The sequence below is a fragment of the Nelumbo nucifera genome, chromosome 1, assembly GCF_055504915.1.
Source record: "Nelumbo nucifera cultivar China Antique chromosome 1, China Antique-T2T, whole genome shotgun sequence".
NCBI classification, from domain to species: Eukaryota; Viridiplantae; Streptophyta; class Magnoliopsida; order Proteales; family Nelumbonaceae; genus Nelumbo; species Nelumbo nucifera.
This window is the reverse complement of record NC_142649.1, coordinates 38,315,992-38,341,683: the sequence shown is the minus strand read 5'-3', so window position 1 is coordinate 38,341,683 and position 25,692 is coordinate 38,315,992. Positions and strand designations below refer to the sequence as shown.

The window sequence follows — 25,692 nt, the reverse complement described above, 5'->3', positions numbered from 1 at the left end:
AGCCAAAGTCAACCAAATCACAACTCTTTTCAGCCTCATTGCACTCCAGTCAACGAAATCACAACTTTTTTCAGCCTCAACCTCACATCATTTAACCAAACCGCAACTCTTTTCAGCCTCATTGCACCTTAGTTAGCCAAACTGCAACTTTTTCAGCCTCATCGCACCTTAGTCAACCAAATCACAACTCTTTTGAGCCTCACCGCCCCTCAATTAGCCAAACTGCAACTTTTTTTCAGCCTCATCGCACCTCAGTTAACCAAATTGCAACTCTTTCCAACCTCATCACACCTTAGTCAACCGAATCACAACTCTTTCAAACCTCATTGCAACTCAGCCAACCGAATCATAACTTTTTTTAGCCTTATTGCACCTTAGCCAACCAAATTGCAACTCTTTTCAGCCTCATCACACCTCAGCTAGCCAAATCATAACCTTTTTTATCCTTATTGCACCTCAGTCAACCAAATTGCAACATTTTTTATCCTCATCGCACCTTAGTCAAACAAATCGCAACTTTTTTCAACCTCATCGCACCTCATTCAACCAATTCGCAACTTTTTTTAGCCTCGTCGCACCTCAATCAATCAAATCATAACTCCTTTCATCCGCATCGCACCTTAGGTAGCCAAATCGTAACTTTTTTCAACCTTGCCATGCCTTAGTTAGCCAATCACAACTTTTTTCAGCCTCATCACACCTCAGTTAGCTAAATCACAACTCTTTTCAGCTTTATCGCACCTCAGTTAGCCAAATTACAACTCTTTTCACCATCATCGCACCTCAGTTAGATAAACTCCAACTCTTTTCAGCCTCATTGCATCTTAGTCAACCAAATCACAACTCTTTTCATCCTCATTGCATCTTAGTCAACCAAATCACAACTCTTTTCAGCCTCACCAAACCTCAATCAACGAAATTGCAACTCTTTTTAGCCTCATCGCATCTTAGTTAGCCAAATCGTAACTCTTTTCAGACTCATTGCAACTCTTTCTAGCATCATCGCACCTCAGTTAGCAAAATTGCAACTCTTTCCAACCTCATCGCACCTCAATCAACCAAATCACAACTTTTTTCAGCTTTATCGTAATTCAGCCAACCAAATTGCAACTCTTTTCAGCCTCATCGCACCTCAGTTAGCCAAAGCACAACCTTTTCCATCCTCATTGCACCTCAATCAACCAAATTGCAACTTTTTTCAGCCTCATCGCACTTTAGTTAGCCAAATCGCAACTCTTTTTAGCCTCATCACATGTCAGTTAGCCAAGTCACAACTCTTTTCAGCCTCATCGCACCTCAATTAGCCAAATTGTAACTCTTTTCAATAGTAGGGGGGGGGGGGTAAGTTGGTCAACTAGGTAATTGACCATGATCCCCACATTCATTCATTGATATATTGGGTCTAGACATGTTCATGGGCTGGGCTTGGGCTTGGCCTAAAGCTTGAGCCTGATACAATGTAAAATTAAGCCCAAAGCCCGGCCTGTGGTTGGGTCCCATGGTAAGCGTTTATTCTAGAGAGTATTGGTTACCTAGGTATTAGTTACCTTAGAGGGTGCGTAAACAACTTACCTACATTAAAATAACACTCCCTCTCTCCCACCTTTCCCTTTACCTGAGTAACTTGTATCACACAAGAGCATTTAGAACCTATCTTATCCAAGCAAGTTTCACCTAGGAACAAAATATAGGCTGATGTGTTGGTTCAAGATGTACCAGGTTAGACCTCGAAACACCCACTATAGGGGCATATTGCATATTTGGGGGTGTCACCAATACGACACACATCGACCAATATGCCATGACACGTTTCAAAGGTTGGGAAACACTTTGCTCGAATAAAATCACATACCTAATTAAGTGAAAATGAACAAGGCCTTGATAAAAATTTTAGAGTATTAACAATTTTGCTTGACAAAAGGGTGCATATCACAAATTTCCAAGTCATTGGAAAAAAAAACCCACGCATCACACAGGTCTCGATTAGTGTACGATGAAGGAGAGGAACATAGGAGGCTATGTAAAAGTATGTATTTGGTTTCGTGGGCATTTATGGATGGAGTGTTTCTTAAATAAATATTTAATTGAAAAACACTACTTTAAACATTTATTGTTTTTGTTATTTGGTAGGGTGTTTCAAGTAACGTTTCATAAACTATCTTCCACCTCAGCTTACAATGTTCGGAGTAAGCATTTCATTTCAATAAACTTTAGGGTATTGGGGAAACTTGAATTTAAAGTTTCCCCAAACGCCTCATGCACATTGAAGCCAAATGGTTTTAAAGGCCACTGCCTAAGTGGCACTGAAGTGTTGGCATAACCCTATTAGTCAAGTCGGATTTTCTGTCCACAACTCTCACACTCTAACCGGCTTGAATTGCAGCCACACATCGCCTTCTTTGTTTTGTGAGATGTGGGGCTGCAATGTACCGCGTGGGCAAAATGCGGGAGAGAAAGTGAGTAGGAAATCTGGATTCTGCCTACCGCAAGTGCCTTTGGCACTCTAATACTCTCTTGGCCTCCTTGTGGCTGTCCTCAACCGTCAAGGCGTCAACAGTTCACCGAGAAGAACGAGGGAAAAAAGAAGAGGGAAGGAAAAAGCTCACTCTTTTCATGGGTTGCCTGGGGACAATATCCTATACCTTCTTTTTACTGGTGCTTCTCTCTCTTCTTTTCTTTGAAATTCTGAATTCGTTTTTACAGTACTTCTCTGGTATACAAATTTGAGTTCACTCTCTTTTTGTCCTCTCTTGTCAGAGCTATTCGTCTAGAAATCCTATTCGTAGTGGCCCAGAAGGCTTTCAGTTTTCGAGAGCTTTGAAATCTTCTTCACGAAGTATGTATCGGGGATTGTCACTCAGAACTTCTATGGGTGAAGAAACTGCAGCTTCCATGGCAAGGCAGGACGAAAGGCCTTCAAGGGGAATTGAGTGCTCTGTACGGAAAGTTCCACATGTCTTGACCGTCGCCGGCTCCGACTCTGGAGCTGGTGCTGGAATTCAAGCTGATCTCAAGGCATGTGGGGCGCTTGGAGTGTATTGCTCCACTGTCATTACTGCGGTCACCGCGCAGAACACAGTCGGAGTTCAGGTTCAATTCTAATTTTGCTCTTGAAATGTATAAACAATACTGTAGAGTGGAAACATAAGAATTTGGGATTATACTTGAATTGCATTTGGTTTTACTATTTTCTTTTGTAACATCTTCTTTTGCTGTTAAATTTTAGGGAGTTCATCATGTGCCCGAGGAATTTGTAGGAGAACAGTTGAAATCGGTCCTATCTGATATGCATGTTGATGTGGTAAGTCATGATTACCACCAAAAGCTTTTGATGGTTGCGTGGATATTAATTTAACTTCTTCTTTCCAATTGCCAACTGGATTTTTTTTTACACTTGCATCACATTTATATATGTACAATTTCATTTTCCTTTTGAAGAGTCAAGGTTTAAGTTCTATCACGTGCAAAGCACGTGCACACTTACTAGTAACTATAAAGAGAAACAAGCATTAGCTTCACTGAGAAAGATTTTGTCCAAGTTAGCAGAGATGTTGAAGAAGATGTAAGGAATGACATCAAGTTTGTGTGAAATAGAACATGTGAATTGATAATATTCAGGTTCAGGGAAGTGCTGTTGGGGGGATGTGAAGAGCAAAATTATGAGACTTTGGAAGGCTTGGATGTTCAGGCAATTAAATGTTGCTGTTGATAATACAAGTCATGATGCCTTGTATTAGATAAAAAGATGTTTTTGATTTGAAATCTAGGGTGGGAGAATATAATGAGGTCCAATTGGAAGGTTAGGGGCGTAGTTTGGCTGAAGAGGGGGCAAATCAGGGTATTGTCATTGGGAGCAATCAACCTTGGGATTTCATGCTCACATATGAAAAGTTTGTGGTGAAGGATAAGGGTGTTTAATGTCTTTGGACAGATAAGGGTTTTAGGATTCATCAGTGAGTCCATATTTACTAGTCTATGTAAAACATTAGCAATCTTTACAAAAGGACAAGACTTAAGGACAATGTTCATGCTTTTGATCCTTCATTTAGGTGGATGTGTAAAGATCAAGAAGATGTGTTTCCTATTGTTCCTTTGACTGGTTGTGTGGGTGATATTCTTATGGATATGCAGAGTTAAAGCATATGCCTTGAGGTAGGGGGCATTGATTGTTGTGGGTATGTGTGGTAAGGATCATCTAGCATCAATTAGTGTTCACAGAAATTTTATTTACTGAGGATTATGTTCATAGTTCTGTTGTGAAAGGTGCTATTCAGAATTAGAAAGGGTCATTTACTTAGAGACCTCCTGTAGTTTTGTTAGAGGAGGAAAGGGGGGAAAGAAAGATGGAAACAAAAGGTAGAATTGGAGGAGATCTATGGCTTTTTACCAAGAATGTTGGGACTTCCTAAAATCAGAGCTTCTGGAAATCTTTTGAAGAATTTCTCCTTAAAGGGGAGATTTCCTTTGGAGCTAATGCTACTTTCATCTCATTGATGCCTAAGAAGAAGGAGGCAAAGTATCCAAAGGACTTTAGGCCTATAAGTTTGATTGGCAGCCTTTATAAGATTATCTCAAGGGTTCTGTCTGAAAGGCTTAAGTAGGTTTTACCCTCAATGATCTCATCGTTTCAAGGGACTTCTGTGGAAGGCTGACAGTATGTGGACCAAATCCTAGTGGCTAAAGAGTGTGTTGTTGAGAAAAGAAAGAGTAGAGAGAAGGGTTTGGTGTGTAAACTGGATCTCTAAAAGGCCTATGATCTGGTGGATTGGAGGTTTTTGATAAAAATCCTAGAGAGGCTTGGGTTTGGAGCATGGTGGAGGTTATGGATTGAAGGTCATGTTAGCTCAGTTCACTATTCAATTCTTATTAATGGGGTAGCAAAAGGTTTCTTCCTTGCTAAGAGAGGAATAAGCCAAGGGAACCCTTTATCCCCCTCATAGTTTTCAAGGTGCCAAGGCGAGCCTAGGCGATAGGGCGGGGGGGTGCCTTGTTGCCTAGTCACCTGCGGGTGCCCAGGCAATGGATTTTTCTTTTTTTTCTTTTTATGTAAAATACATAGATCCTAGGATAGTTCTCTAGGTACCATAACCATATTTCCTTTATAATTATTCATAAGAAAAGTATAAAGTTCATGTTAAAGTATAGAAAATCAACATATTCATGAGAAGAAAAGAAAGAGGGAAAAGAAAATTCAAAAAATATAGGGGCTGAACCCTTATTTTTTTTATAGGAAAAGAAGAAGAAGAAGAAGAAGAAGAAGAAGGAAACTAGTATATTCCTTACTTATTGGTTCAAGTTTTGAAGTCTTTGAGGGTTCGGTACAACATTTAGCAATGTTTGTGTTGATTAAACCCTAAAAATAGGAAAATAATAAAAAGAAATTAGTATATAAACACACAAAATGAATATTTTAGTTTAATAATGTCTATTTTATAATTATAATCTCAAAAAATAAAGAATAAAAAAATCTATATATATATATTACAATTGGACGCTTCATGTTAGCATGTCTCTCCTTTGAGAGAAGGTATTTATCTATTTTCTCCATTTTTTGCATTTTTTATTATTTTCTTTTGTTTTAAAAATATAAAACAGTAATCATTGCTTATCTTGATTAGATTAATAAAGCTGCACACTATTAGAGAGAGACCTTTGGGTTTTCCAAGGCCTCTTATTTTAATGCATGTTATTATTACATTTAAGAGAGAGAGAGAGAGAGAGAGAGAGAGTAGTAATAATAATAATATAAATCAAGGTTTTTAAAACCAAACCGGACAACGAACTGATCAGAGGTCCGGTTCTCGGGTTGAACAGTCCGATCGTTTGAACTAAATAGATGACTTGTTTTGACAAAAAATAAAAAAATAAAAAAAATTAAAAAATGGTCAAAACCGTTGGACGGTTCAAATGGTTTGATCGCCCGAGTCAGCGGTTTGCTGACCAAATCAATAGTTTTTGGCGAAATAACGGTTTTGGGGTAAAACGGAACCGGTTACTTGACCGGTACCCGGTTTTTCCAGTCCGGTCCGGTTTTGAAAACCACGATATAAATCAAATAATATAAATAGGTTGAGGTTAAACAACCAAAAAACTATTAATTTAAAAATGTGTTTTAATTCCACTTAAAAATCCAACTTAATAAATGCTAATAAAAATAAGAAATTTAAATACAAAAATATTAAATGATAGTTTTAATAATATTATTAGATAATTTATGAGTTGAGACCTTAATAAACGCTAACAAAAAATATTAATTGGTAATTTTAAAATACCAATAATTAATTAAAAATCCAAAAAATTCTAAAAAACCTAAACATAATTAAAATACTAAAAATAATTAAAAAATATTGAAAATTAACAATATTTTATATTATTAAGAGTGTTTAGTAAAAATAATTAAAAAGTACAGTTAATAGTATTTTATTATTAAAAAATACCAAAAACTATTAAAAAATACTCAAGCCAAAAATTATTGAAAAATATTGAAAATTAACAATATTTTTACTGAAAGCAAATGCAAATTAATTTTGTAGTGACTAATATGCAAAATGATGAAAATACTGAAAATTATTGAAAAATACTCATGCAAAAATTACTGAATAATAATGAAAAAACCCCAAAAATTAATTAAAAATCTGAAAATTCTGAAAAAAACCTAAAGCTTAATTAAAATACTAAAAATAATTAATTGTATTTTATTGCAAAAAATACTGAATAATAATGCAAAAAAAGTAGTTTAATTATTAATAGTAATATAATTAACAATAATTATTTTTAAACTGTAATTAACAGAAATTATAATTTAAGCTATAAATAGTAGAAAATTACATTTAATTACTAAAAAAGTTATATTTAATTACAAAGCCTGAAAAATAACGGGTCAGGCCGGGCTAGGCCATCAAACTACCTGGCCCATGAATAGGTCTAATTGTATATATAAACAATTGTATACATAAAAAATCATATGAAATAAAAATTTAAACATCTTTTTCATTTATTTTTTTAAAAATGGGCCTCTTATAGCTTAGCCCGGTCCACGGCCTGGCTTGGTCCAAGGCTTGGCCCAACACGACCCGATTTACACCTCTACTTGAACCCGCCCAATATTGGGGACGGGGCGGGAAAATTTGAGGATTCCTCATCCTTGATGAGGAGTGGGGTGCCTTGCCCCTGAACTCGCTAGACATTGAGGAGTGGTTGCCTTGCCTTGAACCCGCCTGACACTCGGGACGGGGCAGGGATGGGGTAGAGTGTCTTAACTATGGGGCAGGGATAGGGATGGGGTGCCCCGCCCTGAACCCACCCTGTTGTCATTCCTATATAATTGTTAATTATTAGTGAAATTAATAAAAATGTTAGCTTTTGTAATTATTTTTATTTATTTAAAGTTAATCAAAATTTCATTTAAAAATAACAAAAATAATAGCAATTATTAAAATTACTATAAATTATTAATAAAGCTAAATTTATTAAAAAATATTTATTCATATTAAACTAATAAGAATTATTTCTTTGTAAATCAACATTAAATGAAAATACAATTATTAAAATTTTAGATATTAACAATAACTTTGAATACTTTTAGTCAATTAACAATAAATTTTGATTATTAATATTGATTAATAGTAAATAAAATTATTAAATCTTTCAGATTTTCCCGTGCATCGCACGGGTCTCCGCTAGTATTTTATAACAGAAAGTACAAAACTGCTTGGTGATTAGGCGAAGTGAGCCTCAAATGGCACCTTGTCACCGATGCCTTGACAACTATGATCCCTCTTCCTTTTCTCTCTAGTGGCTGAGGTCTTAAGCAGAACAATTGTGGTTGCAGATGTATAGGGACTGCTTAGGAGTTAGAAGATTGGTAGAAATCAAGTAGTTATTATCCCATTTTCAATTTTATGATGACACAATTCTGTTTTGTGAGGATGTAGACATAGAAATAGTGAGAAATTTGAAGTTTCTGCTTGATATCTTTGTTGGCATCTCAAATTTGAGGATCAATTGGAAGAATCCTTCAAGTTTGAGCTAGGGGACCATCTCATCATTGTGGCCTCTCCAGTCTTCATCTGTAGATTTGAAGCACTAACTTCTAAGACATCCTCCAACAAGTCTATCACTGCTTTATAGTCTTCAAAAGGGATGAACGATACTGGGCCTTTTACCTTCTGGTTTTTGAGCGTATCAGCTGCTACAACCCTCCAATTTTCTGGTTTCTCTTTTACTTCAACCACCAGCTTCTTTTCCCACTTGGTCTTCCCTGTGTTGAAACCAGCTTATCACTGCCCAGATCATTCACCAAAAAATATTTCCCAGAATCTGCTCCCTTCTCAGGACAAGTTTCGCTTGTTTCTCCAATTGCCTGTTTTACCTCATCTTTCAAAAAGTCCTGTAAAATAATTTTGATCTCCCTCCAACTTGAGCCATTTCTTCCTTCAGGAATGCACACCAGCTGCTTCTTCCCTTTTCCCAAATATTCAAGTAAAGCCAAGAAACTACCTTTAGTGTTCCATCTTCTTTCATCAAAGTACCTTTGTTCTTTTTCTTCTTTAGAGCTCTTCCACTCTCTGTTTCTTGATTGAAGTGCTCCCTCCACAAATACTTAAAACCACTCAACCACAGCATAACCATGGCTTTCCTTATTTCTCTGATCTTCAACATGATTTTCCCTTTTACTTTGTGCCTCCCAAAGAGTAGAGTTTTAGCCTTTTAGAAATCTTCTCCATGTTGTTGTCTGCACGAACTCCATCCTTCTCTGCTCTAATACTCACTTCTCATGCTTATTTCTAAAGGTGTGGTTATGCAGGCTGCCCTGTTAATAGATAATAATGGTTAATAGATAATAAATAAAAGCAGAAAAAGTGGTGAATCCTTTTTCTGTTATCCTGTTAAGGGGTTTTTCCTTCAACATTTTTCTGCACAAAGTTTAATATTTTATCAAAGTTATTCACAGTTTCTCCAATCTCAATCTATTGCATACAGTTGTACTGACTTGATAGTATTATGTAAATATTTTTATAAGGTTATTTTTTTTTTGCACATAAAATTCATGATTTTTGTTCCTTCAGTTGAACATAGGGAATATGTTACTCCTTGGTGCAGTTTTGAACTGCTGTGTTCTGGAAATGCTCAGGTTAAAACAGGAATGCTTCCTACTATTGAGGTTGTCAATGTTTTATGTCAAAAACTCAAGGAATTTCCAGTTCAAGGTATGCAATATATGTTGAAGGGAGATCAATTTCTTTGTAATTCTAGTGCCTTTTCAATTTCTAAGGTTAAACCTTTGAAGGCAGCTTTGGTGGTTGATCCGGTCATGGTGTCTACAAGTGGTGATGTATTGGCTGCTCCTTCCATACTTTCTGTATTTCGGTATGTTAAGCTATTTCACACGGAGGTTTACAAGTTCATTTCTTGCTGTCTATAATGTTCTGTAGGTGGCTATTAAGGTGGCTATTAAGGGCATCTGCTGATGATTAGGTGGCTATTAAGGGCATCATCTAATTTGAAATCTTAATAATAAGTCAACGATAGAGGGGCATGAGTGAAAACCAAGACAGATTCTCTATCCTATTTTATCTTCTTTTCATTGTTTTTTTTTCTTAACTTATATAAAGGGTAGCCCAGTGCACGAGGCTCCCACCAATGAGGGGTCTGGGGAGGGACATATGTATGTTAGACAGTTTTGTATGCCCTTAGCTTCAATAAAAAATGATGTACTTTATGAATTTATTGTAAATGAATAAAAGTACATATTTGGTTCATGTTCCCTTGGTATGTTTCTGTGTAATACCCTTAAACTGGACACTTAATGAGACTCGTGTTAGTTTAGAATGTTCACAGCCAGTGGATCGGTTTGGGGAGACCTATCCTGACAAGGCTGACACTTTAGTGCCACCAAGTCGGTTGGGGTGGCTTGTCTCAACTACCAGGGTGAGACCCTAGGCACATACAGTGTAGGATTAATAGAACCTTTGAACCGGACCAGATTTCCAGTATTGCCCTGGACCTTGGAGATAGATGGGCAAAACTGGAAAGTTACACCTAACCCCTAGACTCGATTATGATACTACACTAGATGTCGGATTGGACTGTCTTTGATGTACCAATCAGTGAGATCCTTAGCAAGGGTCAAAACCTGGGTATGTTGGGACAATCCGAGAATTCATCTGAGTGGGTGATCATAGTGAAAGGATCAACCCCTTTGTCAGACAAAGGTAATGATCGGGGATGCACTCTCTCTAATGGAAACAAAGACTGCCGGCAGCCGATTTCAACCGTTGACATTTGTTTTTGCAAAGTATATTTTATATGATATATAAAAGTATATATTATGGTTTCTAAAATGTTTGCAAAAGGTTTTAATTCCCGGGATCCATATAAGTAGAGAGTGCAACACTGTTCCTTGCAGCCGAGGGAGAGGTCCTCTCTTGTCGGGCAGTGTATGATCATTATGGGCTGAGAGGTTAAGTGTAAGACCATTGAGGATAATACCTGGTGGGCTAAACTTGCATCTGCTCACAGTCCTTGGGTGTTACAAGGTGGCTTGGCCCAGGGACCACTTAGGGTAAGTGTTGGGTCCATAGAGCCCATAAGATGGGATTCAGGGGGTGTACTGTCCATAACAGTGTATTCGGCCAGGCCTTGTAACAAAGGCTGCGCTGAACCCATGTGGCTGATGTGTAGATCAATGTTTGGGTCCCACGCCATACAAGGAAGTCCAATTGGGCAGCAGTTTGGAAGGCTAATTGAGTACATAACCTTAAATGGGCTTTAAGCCCATTTCGAACTAGGCTGATTTGATCAGTCAATTAAAAGGGGGCGAATTCTGAAGTGGATCAGCTGATGGGATTGGGCTTAGACCCTATCCACTTAGAGAGTCCAAGATCTAAATAAGATTTAGATCTGGAAACCTCATAATTATATTAGGAGATGGCTGATCTGATTTGCAGATAAGATAAGGATTATCCCTTATCACTTAAAGGGACTTCTAACCCAAATATGATTTGGATTAGCAACTCCTAATCTGATTAGGAGCTGATCCCTTTAAGATTATGAAAGAAGAAAGGGGAGAAATATAGTTTTGTGTTTTTTGATGTTCAATTCTCTTCAGAGCTAAAAATCACAGAAAGAGAGATTTTCTGCACCCTGCGAATTCTCTCCTGCCGCCTCCTTCCTGCCGTCGCCATTGCCTTTAGTTCGATCTCCAGTTCTTGGGAAAAATCAAGATCTGATCTTCATTCCAATCTTTTGGGAAAAGATTGGTTGGAGCTGTACCCACAAGCCATCCAGTTGATTCTTGCGAAGGGTCAAGTTCTTTCGGAAGAACGTTGCTGATTCTGCTCCATCCTTCACTGCGCCATCTTCAGTGGGAGCAGATTTTGGATCCTTCCTTGGGCGTGAACACCTCCATTGGGAGATATTGATTCTCTGTATTAGGTATATCCTCCCTCCTACTTCTTTTGGTTCAGATCTGATTTGGTTCTTGATTCAAGGTTGATCATTGAAAATATGTTTTCTGAAATAGGGAATTCGATTCCCTACAAAGATGGAAGAAAAATTTTTTGAAATTCGCCCTATCTATTCCGCAAGATTTGGGCGTCCATGTGATGGATATCCCATCCCTTCAGTGGTATCAGAGCCATGGTTCAATTCTTGAATCAAATTAATTCAGATCTGAACCTGCGCAAATGGGCAGAAGGTGTTCTACCCGATTTGCGCAGATATGGGTTGTGGGAAATTTATTCCCAAAATTATTGGGCGAATAATATGAAATTAATTTTATATAAATCTGATTATTGTTTAGAATAGTTCTTTATGATTTTCTTGATTTATGGGCTGTTCGTACGAGAAGAGATCGAATTCTTGGTTTGCGCAGGGAACCTACAAGATTTGCAGTTTCTTGATTTATTCATTACATTTGGTCTGTAAATAAATTTTTTTTTAGACTTAATGTATTAGATATTCGATCTGATGTAATTATAATAGAAATTAGGTTTTCTATTTAATTCAATTTTGGATCGAAGATGACAGCACAAGGAAGGAGATTTCGCAGATGGGACATTCGCTACCTGCGATTTGCAGTTTATGAAACTGCATTCTGTGATCTGACCTCTGTTTTGCAGGATGGATTGTACAAACAACCCTGGATTAACTGATTCTTGTTTTCTTTTATCAGTTCTTTAATTTCAGATTATTTTCTTGAACTAAAGATTTAATTAAAGATCAAACCCTAGACCCATTCGAACCAAGATTGGTTCAAATTATTTGGACCGAATCTAGGGTTTATTCAAGGCTGAAAGTCAGCCCTAATTTTCCCACAAATGGGCCTAAGGATTGATGTTTAATTAAATGGTTAACTCGGCCCAACCTATAAGGCCCAGTTTTAAACTGTTAAAACTGCCAAAAGCCCACTTCAAAGGAACAAGCTATATGGGCCGAACTGGGTAACCCTGATTCAGCCCATATACCTAGATGAGATATTACAGATAATTAATTGATTGGATCAATTCCTCCCTGCATGTGATGTATGGATGTGTGTGATGTGCTACGTTCATGGACCATAAGTGCTTGGCCCATGCAGATTCGATAGTGGCTCTTGCGCACACCATGGCTGAATGCACATCATTGCCATGGTGTCCCTACTGGTCATTTGATGACCTCCCTCAATGGTGGGCCCCACACCTCCTGAAGGGGTTACGTGCGGAACTCTAGCCGATTTAGGCCCACCGAAAATCTGGCTTTGTGAAAGTCAGTGGGAGCCACTCTGGTTTGACCTAAAATAAACTAGGGCGTAATTCTTGTTCCCTCCATTAAATATGAGTGCATGTGATAGGGAGATTCATATGATGAACCCTCCAAAGGCCTTCCATCATTAGCATGAGGATGGGTCCTTCAATAATGAGGAAATGCACCAGAAAATGGGCTATCCATTTGCTGTTGGGCTTGTCTAAGTGTTTCATAAGATGATAGGGGCGTCATAGACCGATATGGGAGGGGCTTCACCAGAAAATGGGAACTCTCTCACGGTACCTTGGCGTTCACGAATATGATGGGTAAGCACTCACTGGATAGAAAGGTTTACCTGAAAACGGCTCTGAACCTTGTCTGGCAGAGGCCAAAGGGAAAACTCATATGATGAGTGGATGTGATCCTTCACAGAAAGGTGGTGGGGTTTTGTAGCTGAAACAGTTGGCTCCATGCACCCTATGTGGTTTCTCACATTTCTTGAGACAAGTCGTTGTCTCCGTCCCTGAGCAGGAGGGAAAACTCAGAGAAAAAAAAATGGGAATGGAACATAGATTTAAATCCATATCTATGACTTGAACATGAATCAAATAAGGTTGTGGACTGATATTTGTTGTTTTCTCAAAAAATGGCAAACGGACAATTTGCAAAGCTTCTTGACGACAACAAGCTTAAGGGCCCAAACTATGCCGACTAGTACCGTAACCTAATGCTGGTTTTAACATTTGAAAAACTGGACAAGGTAGTCAAGTCTCCTGCCCCGGAACGTCCGGGTGATAGGGCTTTTGAAGCCCGTAGGAGAGAATTCCAAGAATGGGAGGATAAAAACTCCCTAGCCCGCTGCTATGTTGTTTCTTCTTTGGACAACTCAATACAGAGGCAGTTCGATCAGATCGAACTCGCTAAGGACATATTGGACAGTCTGAAAACAATGTATGAAGAGCAGAACCGTTCTACTCGGCAGAAGGTCTTGAAAATGTTCATGATCGCTCAGATGTCCAAGGGGCAGAAAGTTCACGACCATTGTCTTCGGATGATGGGTTACATTAACGAGCTGGAAGCCCTTGGATCCGGGCTAGACCTTGGAACTCAAGTAGATGCCATTCTGAACTCTTTGCCCTCTTCCTTCAATGGGTTCATATTAAACTACAATATGAACAAGCTGAATGTCAGCGTCCAAGAGCTGAGCAATATGTTGCAAAGGGCCGAGGACTTACTTAAGAAGGATGAGCCTGTGGTGATGCTTGTTGAAGCTAACAAAACGGGCAAGAAAAAGAGGAAGGCAAAGAAGCCTCAGAAGAAGACTACCAAGCCCAAGAAGCAGAAGAAGGACAGGACAGCAGATGCATGTCACTTCTGCAAACAAACTGGCCATTGGAAGAGGAACTGTCCTCAGTACCTGAAATCCAAGAAAGGTAATTTCGAATCTTGTGTCATAGAACCAACTTATTGGTGACTTCTGCGTCCTGGTGTATTGACTCTGGGCTTCAACTCATGCGTGTAACTCACTGTAGGGGTTCAAGGTAAGCAGAAGGCTGAATGATGGAGAAGTGATGCTCTACTTGGGGACTTCTGCAAGCGTTGCAGCTACGGCAATAGGCACTGTAGAATTAAAATTTAGAGAAGGAAATATTGTACTTAAAGATTGTCTTTTTGTGCAAAATCTAAGAAGAAATTTGATTTCTGTCTCAAAACTATGTGCGGATGGATATTCTGTCTTTTTCAGTAATACGATTACTATTAAAAGAAACAATAAGTTCATCGCATATGGGGAACTGGAGAACGGTCTCTATGTTCTACATCCTTCTCTAGAAACAAACATAGTCGAAACTACGTCGGCTGAAATCCCCAAGAAAAGAGCACGTGATACAGTTAATCCCACGTGCCTGTGGCATTACCGACTTGGCCATATTGGTATTGACCGAATCCCAAGACTGGTAAAGGATGGTCCTTTGGATTTTCTAACTGTAGAAGATCTTCCCACTTGTGAGCCTTGCCTTTAGGGTAAGATGACAAAGAGGTCATTTAACGGTAAGCCTGAAAGATGTATAGGCACGCTTGACCTTATACATACTGATGTATGTGGTCCCCTGAGTGTTAGGACCCGTAACTAACACGTGTATTTCATTACATTCACCGATGATTTTTCACGATATGGTTACGTATACCTAATGAGACACAAGTCTGAATCTTTTGAAAAGTTCAAAGAGTTTAGGCAAGAGGTCGAGAAACAGTTAGGGAGAGAAATTAAGGCCCTTCGATCAGATCGAGGTGGCGAGTATCTCTCTGACGAATTCATGGACTACTTAAAAGACAATGGGATAGTATCACAGTTGGCTCCTCCTGTTACACCACAACTTAACGGTGTTTCAGAGAGGAGGAATAGGACCTTATTGGATATGGTCCGGTCACTTCTCACCCATTCAGAGTTACCCACATCCTTTTGGGGATACGCATTAGAGACCGCGTTATACGTGCTGAACCGGGGTTCTAACCAAATCGGTTCCTAAGACTCCTTATGAGCTTTGGACCGGAAAGAAACCAAGTGTACGACACTTGAAAATTTGGGGTTGTCCGGCTCACGTTAAAAGAACGAATCGGGACAAATTGGAATCCAAGACCAGCCGTTGCCTATTCGTAGGCTACCCAAAGGGCTCAGTGGGCTACCTATTCTATGATCTAAGTGAGCAGAAGGTGTTCTGCAGTCGGAATGCACTATTCTTGGAAAATGACTACATCCTGGACAATCTGCGTCAGGAAATTGTTCTTGATGAGGAGAGCTCAGATGCAGTGGGAGGTGTCTCACAAGTTCCAAGTAGTGACCAACCTAGAAGATCTACCCGGATGTTTAGACCACCGGTCCGTTTTGGTTACGATCAGGATAGTTACCTGGTCGAAACCTTGACTAGTGAAGAGGATCCTGTAACATATACGGAAGTTATGTTGGCCATAGACTCCCTTAAATGGGTAGATGCCATGAGAGTTGAGATGGACTCAATGGAGACCAATGGAGTCTGGACTCTAGTGGATCCGCCCTCCGGGGTAAAAGCAATTGGTTGCAAATGGATCTACAAGAGGAAGAAGGGCCCCGATGGCAGGGTTGAGACCTACAAATCTCGTCTGGTGGCAAAAGGATACACTCAGAAAGAAGGCATCGATTACGAGGAAACCTTTTCGCCCGTGGCTATGCTTAAATCCATTAGGATCCTGCTAGCTGTAGCAGCTTTCTATGACTATGAGTTTTAGCAGATGGATGTCAAAACTGCGTTCCTGAATGGAGATCTTACTGAAGATATCTATATGCAGCAACTGCAAGGTTTTGTAGCTGCGGGTTAGGAACACATGGTCTGTAAGTTGAATAGATCTATATATGGATTGAAGCAAGCTTCTACAAGTTGGAACATCCGATTTGACTCTACGGTCAAAAGGTTTGATTTTGAGCAAAACCCGGATGAACCATGTGTTTACAGAAGGACCAGTGGTGACAAAGTTACGTTTCTGGTTCTGTACGTAGATGACATTCTACTCATTGGGAATGATGTAGGAATGTTAACTACGATAAAAGTATGGATATCACAACAATTCTCCATGAAAGACCTTGGAGAAGCCTCCTATATACTGGGTCTTCGACTCTATAGAGATAGATCGAGGCGGATAATAGGATTATCCCAATCTGCTTATATTGACAAAATAGTCAAGAGATATAGCATGGAAAACTCCAAGAAAGGAAATGTTCCTTTCAGGCATGGAGTCAATCTCTCCAAGAAGATGTCTCCAAAGACCTCTGAGGAGATCGAGAGCATGAAAGACGTTCCCTATGCCTCAGCCGTAGGGAGCATCATGTATGCCATGCTACTCGTCCTGACATCGCCCAGGCAGTGAGTGTAGTAAGCAGATTCCAGGCCAACCCAGGGCAGGAGCATTGGACTGCTGTGAAATGCATACTAAAGTACCTTCGAAGGACAAAAGAGTTTTGTTTGGTATTCGATAGTAGTTCACTACAGATCCAAGGGTTTACAGATGCGGATTTCCAGTCGGATCCGGATGATAGAAAGTCTACATCTGGATATGTTTTCACGATAGGATCGTGTGCTGTTTGCTGCTTGGAAAAGCAGCAAACAGGGGTCCACAGGAGACTCCACAACCGAGGCCGAATACATTGCCGCAAGTGAGGCTGCCAAAGAAGCCGTGTGGATGAAGAAGTTCGTTCATGAGTTGGGAGTAGTTCCGTCCAGCACATCACCCATTCCATTGTTGTGTGACAACAATGGAGCCATTGATCAGGCTAAGGAGCCACGAGCCCACTCGAAGTCGAAGCACATTGAGAGGAAGTACCACGTACTGCGGGAGATTGTTGGTAAAGGGGACATCCTGATTCAGAAGGTAGCGTCAGCAGAAAATGTAGCAGACCCATTGATGAAGCCACTATCACAGAAAGTGTTTGAGAAACACGTGGAAAGCATGGGACTCCGGCTAGTACCTGATTGGACCTAAGTGCATGTGGGAGCTGTTAGACAGTTTTGTATGCCCTTAGCTTCAATCAAGAATGATGTACTTTATGAATTTATTGTAAATGAATAAAAGTACATATTTGATTCATGTTCCCTTGGTATGTTTTTGTATAATACCCTTAAACTGGACACTTAATGAGACTCGTGTTAGTTTAGAATGTTCACAGCCAGTGGATCGGTTTGGGGAGACCTATCCTGACAAGGCTGACACTTTAGTGCCACCAAGTCGGTTGGGGTGGCCTGTCTCAACTACCAGGGTGAGACCCTAGGCACATACAGTGTAGGATTAATAGAACCTTTGAACCGGACCATATTTCCAGTATTGCCCTGGACCTTGGAGATAGATGGGCAAAACTAGAAAGTTACACCTAACCCCTAGACTCGATTATGATACTACACTAGATGTCAGATTGGGCTGTCTTTGATGTACCAATCAGTGAGATCCTTAGCAAGGGTCAAAACCTGGGTATGTTGGAACAATCCGAGAATTCATCTGAGTGGGTGATCATAGTGAAAGGATCAGCCCCTTTGTCGGACAAAGGTAATGATCGGGGATGCACTCTCTCTAATGGAAACCAAGACTGCCGGCAGCCGATTTCAACCGTTGAGATTTGTTTTTGCAAAGTATATTTTATATGATATATAAAAGTATATATTATGGTTTCTAAAATGTTTGCAAAAGGTTTTAATTCCCGGGATCCATATAAGTAGAGAGTGCAACACTGTTCCTTGCAGCCGAGGGAGAGGTCCTCTCTTGTCGGGCAGTGTATGATCATTATGGGCTGAGAGGTTAAGTGTAAGACCATTGAGGATAATACCTGGTGGGTTAATCTTGCATCTGCCTACAGTCCCTGGGTGTTACAAGGTGGCTTGGCCCAGGGACCACTTAGGGTAAGTGTTGGGCCCATAGAGCCCATGAGATGGGATTCAGGGGGTGCACTGTCCATAACAGTGTATTCGGCCAGGCCTTGTAACAAAGGCTGCGCTGAACCCATGTGGCTGATGTGTAGATCAATGTTTGGGTCCCACGCCATACAAGGAAGCCCAACTGGGCAGTAGTTTGGAAGGCTAATTGAGTACATAACCTTAAATGGGCTTTAAGCCCATTTCGAACTAGGCTGATTTGATCAGTCAATTAAAAGGGGATGAATTCTGAAGTGGATCAGCTGATGGGATTGGGCTTAGACCCTATCCACTTAGAGAGTCCAAGATCTAAATGAGATTTAGATCTGGAAACCTCCTAATTATATTAGGAGATGGCTGATCTGATTTGCAGATAAGATAAGGATTATCCCTTATCACTTAAAGGGACTTCTAACCCAAATATGATTTGAATTAGCAACTCCTAATCTGATTAGGAGTTGATCTCTTTAAGATTATGAAAGAAGAAAGGGGCGAATATAGTTTTGTTATTTTTGATGTTCAATTCTCTTCAGAGCTAAAAATCACAGAAAGAGAGATTTTCTGCACCCTGCGAATTCTCTCCTGCCGCCTCCTTCCTGCCGTCGCCATTGCCTTTAGTTCGATCTCCAGTTCTTGGGAAAAATCAAGATCTGATCTTCATTCCAATCTTTTGGGAAAAGATTGGTTGGAGCTGTACCCACAAGCCATCCAGTTGATTCTTGCGAAGGGTCAAGTTCTTTCGGAAGAACGTTGCTGATTCTGCTCCATCCTTCACTGCGCCATCTTCAGTGGGAGCAGATTTTGGATCCTTCCTTGGGCGTGAACACCTCCATTGGGAGATATTGATTCTCTGTATCAGGTATATCCTCCCTCCTACTTCTTTTGGTTCAGATCTGATTTGGTTCTTGATTCAAGATTGATCATTGAAAATATGTTTTCTGAAATAGGTAATTCGATTCCCTGCAAAGATGGGAGAAATTTTTTTTGAAATTCGCCCTATCTATTCCGCAAGATTTGGGCGTCCATGTGATGGATATCCCATCCCTTCAATGTACGCAGCCTTACCCTGCACATACAAGGAGGCTGTTTCCAAAATATTTTTTCTACTTGGTATCAGGACAACATTAGCGATCCAAAATGTTTCCTTTTAATTAGAGTTGCGACTTGAGTGGGCCCAACCTGAGCCTGACCCATCCCAACTTGAGCTTTTTATGGTTTGGGCATGAGTTTTCAAGCTTTGGGCTGGCAATGCTAGAAAACAAGGGCTTGACCTAAACTTAGGTTGGGCTTGGGTTGAAGCCTGGGGTAGCTTGATCCCGCCCTGACCCAACTAGAGTATGCTCGAATAAATACACAACATTATGCATTTTATTTATATAAAAACATCTTTTTTCTAATTATATATCATCATCATCATCCATGCCTTATCAAAGATGGATACAGAAAAGGCAACAGGTGACTCAAACTGAAGGGGAGGAGAGAAGGGTCAATTCTACTCCTAAATTGGCTTTTGTGACTGAAGTGAAAAGGTGATCTATGGAAGGGCTGGCATTGCTAAAATTGTCAATAGGGAGGTAGAGGTAAATAAATTGTTTGGCCTATTTTTCTAGGTTAGAGAGGAATTTGCTGGAAGAACTAGGGAACAAGGGGTGGGAAGAACATTGTATGAGAGGTCTACAAGAGAAGAGAGAAAGGTTTGGGGTGAAGGTGATGAGTGGGGTGGTGTTTGAGGGGGAAGAGTAAGAAGAGGTTAGGTGTGCCTAGGTGTAGGGATCTTGAGATTAACGGAAAGAAAGGACCGAAGTCTACACTCAATCTTCCAGCCTTCACCTTCTCAAAACAAAAGAAGTCGCCAACATTGCTCTCTCCCTGACCATTAGAGCTGCTGCCAATGACTGTTTCCCCTATTTCTCCTGACTTTTCTCCTTCCTCGACTTCCACAGCGACTTTGTCACCTCCCTCCCCAACTTCTTCATCTCCCACTTCCGACCCCTCCCCATTTTTGACAGAGGTGATCTCTTCAAAAACCACCAGATCTGTTGATCCCAAACTGTGCCTTGATTCTTGAGATGCCGCATCCTCCACTCTGGTTCAAGCGTGACACAGACTACTGCTGTATTTCTTTTAGTCTAAGAGCATAAGTCTGCACCTCCAACTGAAGAAGAAGACTGGCGACTATTCTTCTCCACCCCTGTTCAGCTAACTATCCTCTTATTGCCATTTTTATCGAACTCGGCGATCACTCAGACCCACCTTTCCCCCTCTTTCTCAATCAATCCACTCCTTCCCGAAGTCCTGCTTCTTTTAAATTTTGGCATGATACCTAAGCTATTTCTTTTGTATCTTCTAAACTTCCTTAGCCGTTTGACCTTCCCCTTATCAAAACACTCGGTCCCCAAGTTCTTCTCTTGGCCTTCCACATGTCCTTCAATAACTGTCCCCTCTCCACCAACTTCCTTATTCACTAAGGCAAGTGGGCTATGTCAATCATCTTTATCCGAAGTCGAGTGGGTACCACAACCATTTCTTGGGGTCCTACTCTCATCATTTTTCAGTGTGCCCCACATTTGCTGAATCATGCTTATAGCCATTAATTTATCCTTTAATGCCAATACTGCCCTTGTCTTCAACATCCGTCCCTCCCTCTTTAGCCTTCCTGTTCGTCTTCCTTACCAATGCCATAGAAGGCAGTGGACCTCTTACTACTTAGCTCCCTCCACCGAGACAAGTTATTGATCCATCTTAGTGGGTATGAACCTTCAATCACCAACCTTAGATTGAAGTTCTCCCCAGCATAACGAAGGGATAACGATGTGGACACAAAACGAACCTCTACAACTTTGACTAAAATACAAGCAACAACAAAGTTTCTCCAAGAACTTATTATTGAATCCATGAACCTAAACCTTCCACACACATCTCCCATGGCTTTAAAAGTTTGGAAACACCATTCGTGCAGAGGAATCCCATATGTGCTCAACCACACCAAGATTGAGGGGCCTATGTCTCTAATTGCTCCTACCAATGGGCACCATCTCCTAATCCTAAGCTCTGGGGAGCATGTTCTTGAGACAAAAGTTCTCTTGCTTCTTCTACATTGCCGAAAATAAAAGGGAAAGATCTAGCATTCAGTTTTCTAACATGAAAAGAGCTTTTAGGATGCCATTCTACCCCCGCCCATCTCCCCACAGCTTCTATGTGCGGATCGGAATTAGCAAAACACCCCACCAAACATCTTTCCAACAGTTTGAGGCAATTGTTGATATCTCCCGAAGAATCCACAACCACCTCCTTTTTTTGGAGAATAAAATGAAAAATCATTAAAAAAAGATAAAGTATAGCAGGAGGTGATAAGATATCACTAGAAGCAAGAAACACCCTCAAAAAACCCAAAAAAGATCCCAAAAAACCACACCTTGCAAATAAAAAGATTACCCAAACAACTCCGAAAAAAGATCATGGGACAAACCCAATACAAAAATCCCCAAAAAGACTAGAAACTATTGGAAGGGTTTAGAATCCATCATATGGATGGCTGGGCGACATTTCAAAAAAATTTCTAACCCTTACGGGAACCGGTTTCCCGGTAATTTGAAAACTGAATTTTTCGGATCGATCTTGCACTGAACCGGACCAGATTTGAAACCAAACAAAGAGGGAGATGTATAATCGACTCCTTCTTTCTGAGTATACCCTTTTGCTACAATCCGAACTTTATAGGTCTCAACTTTTCCATCAAGGCCCTTCTTCCTCTTGTAGATCCATTTGCAACTGATTGCTTTCACCCCAGGGGGCGGGTCTACGAGAGTCCAGACTCCATTGGTTTTCATCGAGTCCATTGAGTCCATCCAACATACCATATATGTCACAGGATCTTCCTCACTGTTCGTAGTTTCCATCAAGTAACTTTCTTGATCATAGCCGTAACGTACTAGAGGTCTAGAAACCTGGGTAGATCTTCTAAGCTGGATATTATTATCTGGAATCTATGGATTATCTCCCACTACTCCTGAGCTCTCTTCATCAAGAACAACTTCTTGATGATGATTGTTTAGGATGTAGTCCTCCTCCAAGAAGTAGGCATTTCGACTAACAACAATTTTTGTTCTCGTGGGTCATTGAACAGATACCCTATGGAGTCCTTGGGGTAGCTTACAAATAGGCAACAACTAGTTTTGGATTCCAATTTGTCCGCACTTGTCTTTTTGACGTTGCTGGACAACCCCATATTTTCAAGTGTCTCAGATTTAGTTTCCTACTGGTCCATAGCTCAAAAGGAGTCTTAGGAATCGACTTAGTTGGAACACGGTTCAACACGTAAATTGCAGTCTCCAATGCATGCCCCCAAAAGGATATGGGTAACTCTGAATGGACGAGGAATGATTGGATCTTATCTAATAGAGTCCGATTTCTTCTCTTTGACACTGTTTAATTGTGGTGTAGAAAGAGGAGACAACTGTGATATAATCCCATTGTCCTTTAAGTAGTCTTTGAATTTGTCGGAAAGATATTCACCTCCTTGATCTGGTCGAAGAGTTCTGATCTCCGCAACTATTTCTCGGCTTCTTGCTTAAACTCCTTGAACTTTTCAAAGGATTTAGACTTATGTCTCATTAGATACACATAATCATACTGAGAACAATTATCGGTGGAAGTTATAAAATAACAGTGTTAGTCTCGTGTCTTAACCTTTATGGGACCACATGCATTAGTATAAATGAGGTCAAGTGTGCTCATACTTCTTTCAGGCTTACCTGTAAATGGCCTTTTTGCCATCTTGCCTTGGAGGCAAGGCTTATAAGTTGGTATAAGTTGGTAGATCTTCCATTAGTGAGAAAATCTAGAGGACCATCCTTCACCAATCTTGTGATATGTTCTATATTAATATGATCAAGTCGGTAATGCTACAGGCACGTGTGATTAATTGTATCGCTTCTTTTATTGGGGATGCGTTCCGATACGGTTTTAGTCACATTTGTTTGTAGAGAAGGATGGAGAACATAAAGACCATTCTCAAGTTCTCTGTAATTTAAGAATTTGTTATTCAATTTAATTGCAATCTTATTACTAAATAAAATAGAATAACCATCCTTACATAACATGGAAACTAAAATCAAATTTCTTCTAAGTAAAGGCACATAAAGACAATCTTTTAATGTCACAATTCCTTCTTTAAAAATTAAATCTACTATTTTGATAGTAGTAGCTACAACAGTTGCACTCATCCCCAAGTAAAGCACAACCTCGTCATCAATCAACCTTCTTTCCTTGAACCCCTGCAAAATGCATGAATTGAAGCACAGAGTCAATACACCAGGATGCAGAAGTGACCAACATATTGGTCTCTATGACAAGAGATTCGAAATTACCTTCTTTGTTCTTGCGGGATTCTAGATACTGAGGACAATTCCTCTTCTAGTGCCCAGTCTGCTTGCAGAAGTGACATTCATCAGATGACTTCTCTCTTCTACTTTTTCGTTTTGCCTCCCTTTTTCTGAAGGTTTCTTCTCACCCTTCCATTTCTTCCTGCCAGATCTGCCACATTCAACAAGCATGGCTACCGGCTTATCCTTCTTAATCGGTTCTTCAATTCTTTGCAACATATTGCCAAGCTCCTACAAGCTAACTTTTAGCTTGTTCATGTTGTACTTCATGACAAACTGATTGAAGGACGAGGGTAAAGAATTTAAGACGGTATCAATTTTGGTGTTATCATCAAGTTGGGAGCCAAGAGCCTCTAATTCATTTATATAACCTATCATCCGCATGACATGGTTGTGAACTGGTTGGCTCTTGGTCATCCTCGTGGTCATCAACAACTTGAGGACCCTTTGTCTTGCAGAACGATTATGTTCCTCATACATGGTTTTTAGACTACCCAGGATATCTTTGTAGATAACAATTTTGTCAAATTGCTTTTGGATAGAATTATCCAAGGAGGCAATGACATAACACCGGGCAAGAGAATTTTTCTCTTCCCATTCCTGATATTCCCTCATTGTCTTAGAAGCCCTATCACCCGGATGTTCCGGTGCTAGGTTTTTAGCAACCTTGTTCAATTTCTTGGACGTGAGGACTAGGTTTAGGTTCCGAAATCAGTCTGCATAATTGGGTCATTTCAATTTGTTGTTGTCTAATAATTTAGCGAACTGTCCGTGTGCCATTTCTGATAAAAGGCATGATTAATTAGTCCACGAGGACCACGACATTAATATTGTTTCATGTTATCTTTCATAAAATGGACTTTTATCTTTGTTCCATCTCCATTTGTTCATCTCTGAGATTTCGCTCCTATCTCAGTGACGAGGACATAGTTCATGTCCCTAGAAATGTGGGAAATCACATAAGTGCATGGGCCCACCAACTGTTTTAGCTGCATAACCCCATCACTTTCTATGAAGGATGGCATATTCACCCATCTAATGAGCTTTCCCTTTGGCCTCCATCAGACAAGGTTCATTGCCACTTTTGGTTAAACCTTTTTAATTGATAAGCGTAGACCCATCATATCGGGAGCCCCAAGGTACCATGGAAGAGTTCCATTTTAGGATAGGTCCCTTCCACTATTCTATTACGCCCCTATCATCTCATGAAGCAATCCCACCGACTGTCTCAATGAAATGGATAACCCAATTTTATGGTGCATCTCCATCCACCAATTCAACCCATTTTCATGCTAATGATGGAAGGCCTTTAGACATGTCATCTTATGACATTTCCTATCTCATTGCACTTATATTACTCATGAGGGAACATGTATATCAGTCCTTAGGTCAGATTTAGGTCATACCTAGTGGCTCCTACTGACTTTCATAAAGCCAGATTTGAATGGGGCCATAATGGGCTAGGGTTCCCATGAGGTTCCTCTTGGGGAGGAAGCTATTGATGGGGCCCATTAGAAAAGGAGATCATGCAATGATCCATGGGCATCATGACAATGATGTAGCCATGATGATTGTGGAGAGCCACATAAGTCAATACATGGGTCAAGCACTCATGGCCCATGAACGAATCACATCCATTCAGCACATCACATACACATACGTAATTGATCCATATCAATTTAAAACTTGTGAAACCCAGATCCATTTAGATTAACACATGATCAGATCAATGGACCAAATTATCTAATAAATTTATCTTGATTAATGGGCTAAATTGCAAAAAGCAGTTCGATCCATATAGTAGTCAATGCTGAAATGGGCTAGTCTTGCTTTAATCTAACATAAAAGGTTTTTTCAAATATGGGCCGAATTGGTCCATGCAATGAGCCATCAAACCCCTGGCCTAGATTGATTTTGGGTCACTTAAACAGTGATCCTAGGGGCTATGATCAGACCCCAAAGAATCATAGGTTCGGCCCAACAAGATTGGACCAAAACTAGGTCAGATCAACCTAGGGTTTGGTGTCCAAAACATGCATCAATTCACATAAGTAATGATATGAAATTCTCAGTTATGATTCACAATCATATCATCAAATAAATAGCAGATAATTAGAAATAATTGGCTAGGGTTGATAGTGTGATGGTCT

General features: G+C 40.0%; 1 protein-coding gene across 5 annotated transcripts in view; it reads left to right on the top strand.

Moving 5' to 3' along the window:
- The first annotated feature begins 2,361 nt into the window (after positions 1 to 2,361).
- Positions 2,362 to 25,692, top strand: part of TH1 (thiamine biosynthesis protein) — a 71,339-nt gene continuing 48,008 nt past the window's right edge. The window contains exons 1-5 of one of the 5 annotated variants that reach the window (XM_088896458.1): positions 2,362 to 2,655; positions 2,758 to 3,090; positions 3,227 to 3,301; positions 9,069 to 9,209; positions 9,290 to 9,369. In XM_088896458.1, the coding sequence (XP_088752584.1) occupies positions 2,614 to 2,655; positions 2,758 to 3,090; positions 3,227 to 3,301; positions 9,069 to 9,209; positions 9,290 to 9,369 (671 nt within the window). In that variant the 5' untranslated portion in view covers positions 2,362 to 2,613. Of the gene's footprint in view, positions 2,656 to 2,757; positions 3,091 to 3,226; positions 3,302 to 9,068; positions 9,210 to 9,274; positions 9,370 to 25,692 lie in introns of all 5 variants that reach the window. The other 4 variants (XM_010248005.3, XM_088896459.1, XM_010248006.3 and 1 more) reach the window with 4 other exon arrangements.